At 33.9% G+C, this 13,232-nt stretch overlaps 3 protein-coding genes across 3 annotated transcripts; 1 reads left to right on the top strand and 2 right to left on the bottom strand.

The window, feature by feature from the left end:
* Positions 1–442: 442 nt before the first annotated feature.
* On the bottom strand, positions 443–2,323 carry LOC136819969 (juxtaposed with another zinc finger protein 1-like). Its single transcript, XM_067076201.1, has one exon. The coding sequence runs from the start codon at positions 2,257–2,259 to the stop codon at positions 1,351–1,353; it is 909 nt and encodes a 302-aa protein (XP_066932302.1). The 5' UTR covers positions 2,260–2,323; the 3' UTR covers positions 443–1,350.
* Positions 2,324–10,261: 7,938 nt separating this feature from the next.
* On the top strand, positions 10,262–11,299 carry LOC136819975 (uncharacterized protein KIAA1958-like). Its single transcript, XM_067076208.1, has one exon. The coding sequence runs from the start codon at positions 10,331–10,333 to the stop codon at positions 11,297–11,299; it is 969 nt and encodes a 322-aa protein (XP_066932309.1). The 5' UTR covers positions 10,262–10,330.
* A 1,244-nt stretch (positions 11,300–12,543) lies between these two features.
* Positions 12,544–12,972, bottom strand: LOC136819973 (uncharacterized; the record flags this gene model as incomplete). Its single annotated transcript, XM_067076206.1, is given in 1 exon segment — positions 12,544–12,972. A coding segment is annotated over 1 exon segment (308 nt), but the record flags the coding sequence as incomplete, so codon positions are not given.
* Between the last annotated feature and the right edge of the window lie 260 nt (positions 12,973–13,232).

Raw genomic sequence — 13,232 nt, 5'->3', positions numbered from 1 at the left:
CAATAAAATCGTATTATTATTATGTTATGCCAGGATAAATTTTAATTAAGTAACATGCTCACACAATAAAGGGATATCTAGAGCTCAAAACCCATATACCTCATTACACAAATATTACTTGTCATTTTATTAACACGAATTGAAAAATTTTGTGTTAATAAAAAAGCCCCTCAATCAAAACCAGCAATGGTGTCCTTGAAAAAGCAATAAAATTCTTGTTAATTTTTGGAGTGTTAATTTCAAAGCCGTTGAATACTTGCCTAGTAATATTCGTGTAATGAGGTAATACACATACAAAGAGTATTTTCATATCAAAATCTTCCCAACAATTCAAAAAATAACAACTGCAACTGTGGAAAAATCTAAATTGCTTTCAGTGTATGCATGTAAGGACATAAAATTTTAGACTAATATACTATTGATATAATTTTAGATAAGATAATTATAAGTTAAAGTTTTTTTATTTTCAAAATCAACATATAATTAAAGATAATATTGCATTTTTACAGTAGGAAAATTCATTTATGTACAAAAAAACAGATTTAAAAACAAACTACAAGCTAATAATTTGAGCTACTGCAAGGCAGTTTAGCTGATTGTTTGGAGTGGTAGGGCCAATATGACCTCATTTTTTAAATAATCCATTTTTAAATAGGTAATAATCTTTTATTGAATTTCTTTGAGATTGAAAGTATTAAACATTTAAAGTGTAGGGATTCCAAATAAATTCAAAAATTCATGAGAGGATTTATTCTAACAGACATAAAAAGAAAGAATGCAGAGAAATTCATTAATTTTTCATTAAAACTTGTTTTGATGAATATTTCAAAACAGGTTGCACCATATACGTGCAAAGAGCTAAGTCATCAGCAGGGAACCCTAAATAGGTGCTTTGATTTATCACCTATTCAAATGACTTTTTTGAATAATTGATGGGTTAAACCACAGTGGGTTTCAAAAAAGGTTAAAAATACAATATTCTGTATAGGCAAACCTGTTTCTATTGAATGGTTGCTCACTGATTTTTCTCAGCAAGGAAATATTTTGTGCTCATCTACAGCATAATATTTTGAAATTCCTCCTAATTTTGTTTGAAGATGTTTCCCTTATTACTATGCTCAAGCTGAGTCTAAAGATTTAAAGCAATTTTTAAATCATTATGAAAATAAATCTCATTTTCAAATAACCTTTTGATTTTCCAATAAAATCTATAAAATAATAATAAAGTGTTCATTATTATAATAAACATATAAATAAGCAGGATATATCTACAATTCAAATATCTACATTGTCAACAAAAAGAAATGAAATAAAATGATGAATTAAATTAGGTTTGATATCAAAAATAAATTAAATAGCCAATTCCGGTACCAGCGCTGTGTTTGGTGCTTGGCACATTTCAGCAACTGGAGGCAGAGATTGATTATTTTGAGATCTGAAATTGTGATCAAGTTTCTTCCCCTCAAAAGTGGATGTAAATGAATTCTTCACAGGCGTAGTTGTAGTCGAACTGTTTGACGTACTTCCAACATTGTTTCCCCCATTAGCATTGTGTTGTGTATTCTGATGATGCCTCAATCCACTTTGACTTTTGTAAGCTTTTCCACAATGACATAGATAATTCTTTTTAACTTCTCCTGTCAAGGTTTCCTTTTTATTATGTCCATTTTTCACATGATACTTTATTCCATTGATATTTTTATATTTTTTGGTACAACCTGGTACAGTGCACAAAAAGCGTTTCTTCCCTTCGCTATCTTCCAAACAAGTGAATTTTCCTTGCAAACTCTCAGTAGTTATTGAAGCAGTAACATTAGTAAAGGTATTAGACGAACTTGGAACGGTGTTTTCATTGTGGGGATTATGGAAGGCATTGGTACTAGCACTTGTTGACCAAGAGTGACACGAGTCATCACTCCCAGCATCAGAATATGTATCCGACTCATCTAGCATACTTTCGAGGCTATCATTAAGTTTAGTACTTCTATCAAAAATCTTACTCCTCCCTAACTTCTTCACCGTGAAATTGCTTGGTAATTCAGCATCAGTGTCCAGTGGAGTGTTCTTGAATTGATCTGAGAAGAAGCAGTTGACATAACTCAAAGCTACTGCTGGTGGCTGAGAAAGTTCTTGTTGTTTCAGTAGAATTGGATCGCGAGAAATGTGAGAGTACTCTATATGATTGATCAAGTCAAATAATGTATTAAACTTCTTCTGACAATTTTCAAAACGACAAATATATTTAAAAAATGCAGCCATCTTGGTTTATCATAATATTTCTTGTTTACGAATATTCGGTATGGTATCCTTTCTGAGTGATCAGCGTATTTATATGGTCACGTGATGTAAATAAATCGGTCGACTGCGTTCGTTTGTATTTTGCAGAACGCTGATCGAATTATTTTTTTGTCAAGAGCGACTTTAAGTTTTAATTGTACCTAAAAAAAACTCTTTTAATCTTTATTTTTCTGCTAAAATCTATCAAAATATAAGTTTTACAAAATTTTTGATATATTCTTTGGTGTAAAATCTATAACTACTTATACTAATAATTTTTTAGTTCTAAATAAAAATAAAAATCGTTAATGAACATTTAAATCTAAAAGACATACTTTAAAACATCATCACAAAAAACGCATGGCGGAAAATGAGAAACATATTTTTTTTATGCTCAAGGTTTGTTTTCTCTTGTAAATTTTCATCTTCAATCTTGAATAGAGGCACAAATATTTCATTAATGACCATGATTTTTCCAGAGAACATTGGCTATTCAGGAGACCAGAAATTCAAGTGTTTAATTATAGTTCTGGAGACATATACCGTGAGACTTGCATGCATCAGTTAGGGTGGTCAGGCCAAAATTTTCCCCTCAAATTTTGAAAACCAAACTAATTTTATTTGAAAGTCCTTACCTTTGTGAGAAAAATGAGGGGTCATTTGTTAAAATTGGTTAAGTAGTTCCAAAGTTATTCCATTTTCAAACCACAAAAAAACCACCTTTTCAAAGAATCGCCTCCTTACACCACGCCAGCAAGAAATAATTTTCGGAAGCACCAAAATCGCGCCAAAAATGGCGGATGAAATCTAGTCTTCCGTGTGGCGGGGCGTGAGGAGTTTTGCTGGCGTGGTCTGAAAATCGGTCCGATGAGTGTTAAACTTTAGCCTATCGCTAATGGGCCATTCCAGAAAACTTTTGTTACCCCCCGTCGGACGACGTGCATTTTAAAATTTTTTCTAGCCTCGGAAATAATTTTTCTTTACCAGCGGTGATCGGAAATTCCGATAAAAATCCATGCACTTTTGCAAAATGCATTGGAAATTCCACTCTTTTTTGCCTTTTTTAATTCAATTACCTTGGAAAATTATACATTTTCTTCTCTCGCCTTGGAAATTTCGAACTTTGGTGAAAACTTTTGCCCTCGGAAATCCTGTGTCGTACGCCCCCTGTTACAGACAAATTCTGGAATGGCCCAATGAGCTGGAAATGATAGCTAAAAACAAATTTTACCAATGAAAAGCTGAAACCCTTAGCTTTCCAACCATATATAGTAGCCTTCATAAAAATCGAAATTTCTTCTTTTTTCTCGATTTAAAGACGGCCCGTAGATTATCGAAAAGGCTACCACGTGACAAACTAAAGTACGATCATGTTAGCCTCCACTGGTGCAAGTTACCCAATCTCACGGTAGCTAGTGCTATAATAGCAGACCATACCGTGAGTATCACAGCGCGAATAAATTCTCTTTGTAAACTTGACCTCTGATACTCAGTCAGGACCTCATTTCACTTTATCGATATTACGCAAACGGCAGTGTGCGCTAAATAATCTTGGTTTCGCTTTCGATTTCGAGCAAAGGTCTTAGCAACAGGGCGCGCGTACATAGCAACGGGGCTGGGTAGAAAAATCTAAACATAGAATTCAAAAAAAATACCGATCATCGTGTAGAGCACTAAAAAATACCCCCTTTCTATATGTTTAGTTTGTTCTACCTTGGATTATAACTGAAAATATCTTCAAAAAAACCTTCGTCCGCTATCAGCCGCGCAGTAATCTTTGCCCGCTTCAATTCTTAGATAATGAATAAGAGAGGTGCGCTTAGCTAAGCCGTGCTCGCGGGCGATAAATTTATGTTTACTTATCTTGTATATTTTAGTGGTATTTATCCAATGAAAAGGATGTTGACAAAATATGCACGACGCTGACAAAATATTCACCGCATTGATTATGACATCATTAAATATGTCAATGTCGATTCAACGCCCGTTAAAGAAAATAATTTGTAGATAGTTCTTTTTATCTTGAAATTTAGAAATACGAGAAAAAAAAGATCAAATTTAAAAATATTTGTTTCCTATCTAGATTATATTAGCGTTAGAATACGGTAAATTTTCACGAAAAATATTTCGCGATGGCGGTACGCCCAATCACGCCCACGGGAAAGTTCCAATTTTTAATTATCAGGAAATCGGGGAAACCGGTTCACCACGTGGATAAAAAACGTACGGAATGAAACCTGACAAAAGGTTTTCAACCAGATCTATTCAGATAAAGTTATAACAGGTTCATTACTTGTGGATTTTAAAACCTACATAAGCGAAAACGAAAGTTGTTGGGAAGGAAAGAGTAAAACGCAAGACAGAAGGTTTGGTTGTGTTGATCAGGTATGTTTTTATTCTATCCGAACTAATGTTAAAAAAGACCAAAGAGGTCCTGACTGGATACTCAGGGTAAGCAGACCAATCAGTTAGTCACACTAGAGTCACTAGACTATATAGGAAATCAAGCTTTCAGAAAAAACAACATTTCTATTTCTATTTCTACAGAAACAGTCCATCACAAACTGCCATATAAACAAAACTCAACATTCTCACAAAAGTTGTCTTTTTGATTTCCCAAACATTTGTCTAAAGCGTTCACTTCCACAANTCAAGTAAAAAATCAAACTCAGCAGAATGTTAAGTTCGAATAACTCGGAATAACTCGGAATAAATCTTAAAAAGACTTATTGTACTCAATGTGATATTGGAAGTGCAAATAGACATAAATTTGTTCAGAGCTGTTTTTGGTATTTCTTGCCGTTTTTGAGGGGGTCCATTAGGAGTCCATATTGGGGTCCATATCGGTTTGTCTTCTCCCCTTTTACTCGACATTCTACTTATGGTTCTGGCAGTTTCAATTTTATTTTTAATTTCGCTTAGCGAAAGTATTACGATAGCCTTTCTGTGGCGGCGGCGGTGTCATCGGAAAAAAAAATAGAAAACGAAAGTACTCGATACGGTGGATGAACTCACTAAATTTAATTTGTTTTTTTTACCTTTCCTTGGTCACACTCACCATGCATAAACATTGTGGTCGTTTCAAAAAGAAAATAATAAATATAAAACGACAATTTTGACAATTCAAATATCATAAATTTTGCTCATCTTCATTGTACTTTAAACAAACACTTATTCTTTATTATTTTCTTATGAATGTTCTATTGACATGCGTAAATGAAAACAGAGTGGTTATATGCGTTTTAAAATAAAAAGATTTGGTTGATGAGTGTAGTCAAATGATATGGACAATATACCTGGGATATTTCCTACGAGTAAACAAAGATGGCATAAAATGCGGGAACATTTTATTATCATATAGGCATCTACCTTAAAGAATCTAATCAATAACTCTTGAAACACGGTGATATACCTTTCGGTAATTAGTTCTTACAAAGTCTAAACAAGGGACAGTGCACAATATGGGAATGTTTATTTTTTTTATAAGCATTTACTTTATAAGAATCTAATAAATAACTCTTGATAGACAGCCATATACCTTTCGGTAATTAGTTTTTACAAAGTAAACAAGGGACGGCGCACAATTTGAGTATATTTACTTTTCTTATAAGCATTTACTTTATAAGAATCTAATCAATAACTCTTGAAACACGGTGATATACCCTTCGGTAATTAGTTCTTACAAGGTAGACAGGGGACTACTGGTTGCAACAGTTTTAATATGGCTCAGCCTCGCTTATTCATCATAAAAAATGACCGTGTCCGCATCATTTCTCATGACTCGACCTAAACCTTTTTTCTAATCCACCTCGTAATTTTCTTAACAGCTTTTTCAGAGCCAGCATTTTAGCATACTTTTTGCAAATATTTGGCGAAATTTTCGACTTCAAGTCGTCTTGTTTTTAATTTCAAAGTCCAAAGCTGTTGAAAATAATATTATAGTCTACATTGGCGAAAATAATTCAAAATCTGATTCCAAAATAATTAAAAAGTTTATTTAAATTTAAGTACATTTATATGCCCAGAATAATAACATAATAATTACTTTCAAAAAATAATTACTTAATGAAGTTGAAAATAGTACATACCACGTTTCCAAAATAATCAATCATTTGGTCCCATTTTAATAGTTTTTGTTTGAGAAATAAACACTTAGAAAATAATTAGTCCCGAAAGTTAGAAGTCTTAAAACTTGATATTTCAAAATAATTACATAATGTAGTTGAAAATAATACATGTATATTGCTATATAAATAATCAATAAACCCGCATCATTTTAAATATATTGTTGCTTGGATAATAACGACAAAACAATTACTATATAGTTATTCGAAAATGATTTGAGTATTTCCTAATTATTTTCAAGGTTATATTTTCAAAACTTATTTTCAGATACATTTCTCTCAAAATAATTACCATTTAATTTAGGTGTGCCCAAATAATAAAACTAATTAAATATAATTACTAAATAATCAAATTTCATTAAGAATATAAGATTTTCAATAAGAATATTCATGATGAAATTGGCCAAAAAGTAAAGAATGTTCTAAGAATATTACCATCATAATTTTTTATCACGCTATTTAACTACATGTAAAGAATGACAAATTACGCATGTGTTTTAACTTTGTTTTGAAAATGAAACAATAGATGCGAAGTAGACACTTTCTTTATGTGATTTTTGCTCAATAAGATTTTAGTATAAACATTGTATCTATCTCGTGCGTTTCAATCAAAAAAGTTTCTAATTTCATTTTGGCATTTTTAAGATTTTTCTTTATATTTTTAATTGGAAAAGTTAAGAATATGCTAAGAATATTTTAAGATGATTTCGACCAAAAAGTTAAGAATATTCATCATGAAACGAAAAACACCATTAGCATTTTCAAATTAATTTCATCTTATCACTAAAGGTGTCACTATTCCTATTCTCCTGGCTACCCTAAAGTTTTAGCCTAAAGATTAGTATACAATTTACGGTTGTAGGTACGAATTGGGGCAGATACAAACTTGGACTTGCGTGCATGAGGATGTGCGCATGCTAGTTTTTTAAAGTGGGTGTGAGACTTGAAGTGTTCGAATTTGGCTCTAATACGAAGAGCGGTAGACATGGTTGACTAGGATAGGTGTTTTGAGGGTACTCATATGGATGGCCGGGGTTCCCTCTTGACACCATCATTAATATTATGCCAAACTTCGTGCCTAATAAAGTCATAACCTTCAGGAATAAGGATGCGGTATGGATGACGGCTGAGATAAAGAGAGCCTTACTTGTAAAATCGAAAGTTTATGAGTGGTATGTAAAAAATGGGAGGAGGAAAGAAGACCTCAAAAACCTTCAAGAACATCAATCTAGGTGTAGAAGGGCTGTCAGGGATGCTAAAGACTCTTATCTTTCCCACTTAGCAAATAACCTTTATGACCCAAACTTAGGTTCAAAGAAATACTGGTCCATTTTAAATCAATTTTTTCATAAGAGGAAGTCGCCAAGGATTCCACCTGTTCGAGATTTCAGCAATAATCTTATTGCTGACGTGGCAACAAAAACAAATATAGTTATTCAATTCTTTGCTAATCAGTGCGCTCTCTTATAGACACTGATAGTGTTTTACCGCAACAAAACTATGTAACTAATCTTAGAATAAACAATATTGCTCTTGATGAAGCCAAAATCTTAGCCCTCGTTCGCGCACTTACGACTAACAAAGCGCATGGCTGGGATGACATCTCCATACAGATGATTAAAATCTGTGATGAATACTTGGTTAAACCTCCTAAGAAGATCTATCAATATTCTTTAGATTTTTGCATTTTTCCATCTAACTGGAAAAGAGCTAACGTTGTTCCTGTGTACAAAAACGAAATTATAGACCAGTGTCTCTTCTGCCTATTTTTGGAAAAATCTTTGAAAAATGCATCTTTAACTCCGTCTACACCTATTTCGAAAACAACAATCTTTTCACAAATTCCCAGTCTGGTTTCTGCAAGGGTGACTCTTGTGTGTCTCAGCTGTTATCCATAACACACAACATCCTGAATGGTATTGATGTTGATCCACCTCTATAATACCGGCAAAAAGTAATGGAATTTTCTTTTCCTGGTTAAAATTTGAAGCTTTCCCCCCCTCCCCCCTTTTACAATGTTAAATTTCACAGTACAGACTGCAAAATGACACTCAACATTGTAGGGAGGGGGAGGGGAGGGAAATGACAAGAAAAAACCCTAGAATATGTAAAATTCCATTTACTTTTTGCCAGGATTATCTTTATTTTCAAATTGAAAGAAATTTTGCATTAGGGGACCAAAAAGTTTCCAAAAAACACCTCAAAGATCTCTCTGAGTGCTCCTGCATGCTTTCGTACGTTACTTTGGCTACCATTTTGTTTGTTTTGATTTTGAAGTCGCGAAATCGAAAGTGACAGCCTCGTTTCGGTGCGGCGGGAAAAATTCGAATTTTCCGCTTGAAAAACGTGGAAAACGGATCCAGGGAGCCAGTTTTTGAAGGAGGAAGTCCACCAATTTGGAATTTTTTAAAAAGTGGTGCTTATAAGAGTAAAATAAAGACAAAAGTGTGACTAAAATACTATCAAAATAAAAATAAACTAGTAAATAAAGAAACTATGTATAGGGTGGTCAGTCGAAATTTCAAACTTATTTCTGTGACTTGTAACATGGTTTTTCTGAAAGTACTCAAAAAATGCAAAAGAATGAGGGGTCATAGAGCTCCTGGAAAAAAGCGGTTCCCGAGATTTTGCAATTTTTGTACCTGAAAAATTAGCGTTTTTGTGCACAATTCTCTTTATAGAAAGGCTTATGGCAATGGCACCAAAAAGACATAAAAATAAGCTAAATAGAGGCATTTCAAAGTTTGAGTTGTCATAACTTTTGATCTAGTTTATGTTTTGACACAAAATTTTCAGGACAGATAGAAATATGGAAAAGCTTTCAAAAAAGTTAAATATTGAAGTTTTGTTAAGTTGCGAAGGTTTGAGTATTTTACAGACCAGTCGGCAAAGTCACGTTACTTAAAGCTACAGTGCCAAAAAAGGCATTCCTGAGGTCAGTTTGACTTGAAATTTGGTATACAAGGTGGGGACAATGGAAATAGCAAAATTTAAAAATTTCAAAGTTTTCGGAACAGCTGATGGTATTTTACAGACTGGTCTGTAAAATACACAGAATATCCAAAAAGAGGTGTTCCCGAGGTCCGTTTCACTTGAAATTTGGTATACATGGTGGGGACAATGGAAATAGCAAAATTTGAAAATTTCAAAGTTTTCGGAACAGCTGATGGTATTTTACAGACTGGTCTGTAAAATACACAGAATATCCAAAAAGAGGTGTTCCTGAGGTCCGTTTCACTTGAAATTTGGTATACAAGGTGGAAATAGCAAAATTTGAAAATTTCAAAGTTTTCGGAACAGCTGATGGTATTTTACAGACTGGTCTGTAAAATACACAGCATATCCAAAAAGAGGTGTTCCCGAGGTCCGTTTCACTTGAAATTTGGTATACATGGTGGGGACAATGGAAATAGCAAAATTTGAAAATTTCAAAGTTTTCGGAACAGCTGATGGTATTTTACAGACCAGTCTGTAAAATACACAGAATATCCAAAAAGAGGTGTTCCTGAGGTCTGTTTCACTTGAAATTTTGGTATACAAGGTGGAGACAATGGAATTGAAAATTTTTAGAACACCTGGTGATATTTTACAGACCGGTCTGCAAAATACAACACATTTTAGGCTTCCCTAAGTTTATTTGACCTAAAAGTATAATAATAATACTAATCACACGATGAGCTATTTTTTCTCAATTGGCGCGCCTTCAAAGAGAGCAATTAATCGTTAATTGTATTCTGTAGAGAGCAATTAATCGTTAATCACACTCTTCGGAACGTGATGAAATTTCAAAGCCGCGCCAATGTTTCAAAAAACTGTTTCCTCTTTTTAATCTTCCCGCCTTTTTGTTCGAACGTCTGATGTAGATTTCACCATTTGACTTTTTGAAAGAAAAAAAAATTATAAACAAACAGAATACATAGCAGAAGAAGATGGAACGTTTTTTTACTTCAAAAGATTCTGATATCAAATCCTTACAAGATGCAAGCAAGTGTAAAAACACACAAAGATCAACACATGGATGGATAAAAGTATTCTCTTCCTGGGCTGAAAGTAGAGGCTTCGAAAAACAAATTGAACTTTATGAACCGAGTGTGTTGAATAACATATTGGAACAGTTTTACACAGAAGTGAGGAAAATTAATGGCCAAGAATATGAACCAGACAGTTTGAAAGTGATGCTTGCAGCTCTCGATCGACATCTAAAAGACAAAGGTTTCCCTGTATCGATTATTTCAGGAAGAGAATTTGCCTCTTCCAAAAATGTCCTCGAAGGAAAAGCACGTCAGCTTAGACAAGCTGGGATGGGAAAAAAAACCAATAAAGCTGAGAGCCTTACAGACGAAGAAGTAAATGTATTATGGGATTGTGGACAGCTAGGAGATGACAACGCTCGTTCACTTATGAATTCTGTTTGGTGGTGTATCGTGCAGCAGTTTGGCATGCGAGGAAGAGATAACCATTACAATTTAGAAATCGATGATTTTTCCTTAAAGGTAGACAACAACGGTAGGACATATGTACACTTTGTTGAAGGACCTTCCAAAACAAGACAAGGAGGTCTAAATTTCAAAGCAAGATCTATAAACCCGAGAATGTATGCAATTGGTGGGGCTAGATGCCCAGTTAGATTGTTTGAGGCTTATATATCGAAACGTCCAGAGGAGTTGCGCAATAAAGGGCCTCTTTTCCTTGCAATTATTGATAATCCAAGGAGTCAAAATGTATGGTACAAAAACTCTCGTTTAGGAAAGAACTCACTGTCAAATATGATGAAGAATATGAAACAAAACTCTCCTCTAATGGAATCTTCTTGCGCTGGAAAAAATATTACAAATCATTCTCTAAGGAAAATGACTGTTCGTACATTGAAATCTGCTGGTTCCAAAAATGCGAGATAAAAAATATAACCGGACATTCGAAAGAAGAGGGTCTTGATGCATATGATTCGGGGAATGAGGATGAAATGTATAAAATGTCAAGCACCCTTGCTCAGCAGAAACAACCGGTTGCAACAAAAGTAAATCAAGAGCAAAAGGAACCAAACTTTTCATTCGGTCTTGACTGGCCAAAAAATTCCTTCAAAACAGCTAAATCAAGGAAAAATGATTTTCAATAACTGTTCTAACGTTACAATTCAATCAGGTAATGAACCACAACCGAAAAAAAGGAGAAGGAGGCTCGTGATCTACTCTTCAGAGGAAGAGTGAATTTTTTTTAAATCTTTTCAATATTTTATTAAAATTTTTGTACGATAGGATTTTTGTGTTAGACCCTTTATAATTTTAATGTTAATGTTTTGTTGCTTGTTGTTGTGAAAAGAATTGTGTAATCGTTTTCCGAAAAGAATTCTGTATTTGTTTGATCAATGGAAATCGACACTTATTTCGACGAGAAACTGACAAAAGAAATAATTTTTTTTTAAATTCTGAATGCTTTTGGTCCTTTTTGTTTGCAAGAAAAAATCTCAATCTTCATAATAAAACCAATAAAACAGCTAGGAAAGGCCAAGCGTGTGATTAGCTCGTAATCACATGATAACTCGTGAAATTCGAAAATTGCACTTGTGATTTTTTTGTTTTGAATTTTCCTCGTCCTTTCGGACTCGGAAAATTAAAAACAAAAAAATCACTCGTGCAATTATTCTCGAATTGCACTCGTTATCATGTGATTACATATACTAATTAAATAAGAAGGAAGAGTGGGAATTAATAGCATAAACATGAATAAATTCAAGATCATTCTTACCAATAAACAATGATTGACCTTTGCTTTTTACTGAAACTTCCAATAGATATTTTTCACAATATAGATATCACACCACCCAATCAAGTATATATTTTTGTTTTTTCATTTCTAAAAAATAGAAAAAGGAAGAGGGTAACCACGACCAATTTAAATAAATTTTGCGATAGTTTTCAAAGCTCTACTTGAAAAATTCTAATTCAACCAAGCTTCAGCTATATTTGAGCATTTAAGCAAGGGATTTGACCAAAACATTAGAATCTGAGAAACATTATGCTTTCTTTTTGAGCCTGCTATTCCTAAAGGAAGATAATATCTATCACATTTCGAATTCTTGACAAAGACAGATTTCAAAGAGACCACTACTAACAGTTTGTTGAAAATTTTAAGAAACATGTAGTTAAAGTAAAAATCCTTTCTTGTCTAAAAAATAGAAAAAATAAAAAAACTACAAAACTACAAAACCTGCAAACAATGAAAAACAACAAAATCTACAGTGTTCACGTTTCAACAGTAACGACTTAGCAGTAACGACTTAGCACCTCACAATGTGCGTTCACAATGTTTACAATTCTATTCCTTAGACGCCGATTCTCACGACGGCGCTGTTGACGCGTTGGGTTGTTGACACCGTCACCACGCCCTCCTCTGCCGCCGCCACCACGGTGTCCACCACGGCCACGATTTCTACCTTGTTGGGCCAGACTTTGATGTTGACCATTTGACGAGTCACTACTGGAGGACTCATAGTCACTACTACTGGTAGACTCGTTATTCGGAATAGCATCGTTGTTCGGAATGGCATCGTTGTTCGGAATGGCATCGTTGTAAGGAATGGCATCATTGTTCGGAATGGCATCATTGTTCGGAATGGCATCATTGTTTGGTATGGCCTCGTCGTTACGTATGGCCTCGTCGTTTGGTATGTCAAATGTTTCAGGAATTGATTGCCATGGGTGATATTTAAAGATCAAGATCAATATTTAAATGCATTATATGTGGAATTTCTATAATCTCCTACAATTCTATTTTACACTGCAAGGCCATCAAAAAAACTGTTTACAAACTTAAAGGGTTCATCTTGACGTT

This window comes from Clytia hemisphaerica, unplaced genomic scaffold, assembly GCF_902728285.1.
Source record: "Clytia hemisphaerica strain Z4C2 unplaced genomic scaffold, Clytia hemisphaerica genome assembly, whole genome shotgun sequence".
Classification (NCBI taxonomy): domain Eukaryota; kingdom Metazoa; phylum Cnidaria; class Hydrozoa; order Leptothecata; family Clytiidae; genus Clytia; species Clytia hemisphaerica.
The sequence above is the reverse complement of the archived record's forward strand: the minus strand, read 5'-3'. Positions and strand labels throughout refer to the sequence as shown.

Bases quoted from the DNA above. Each gene is read 5' to 3' on its own strand.
- LOC136819969 (XM_067076201.1), bottom strand. From the start codon at position 2,259: ATGGCTGCATTTTTTAAATATATTTGTCGTTTTGAAAATTGTCAGAAG.
- LOC136819975 (XM_067076208.1), top strand. From the start codon at position 10,331: ATGGAACGTTTTTTTACTTCAAAAGATTCTGATATCAAATCCTTACAA.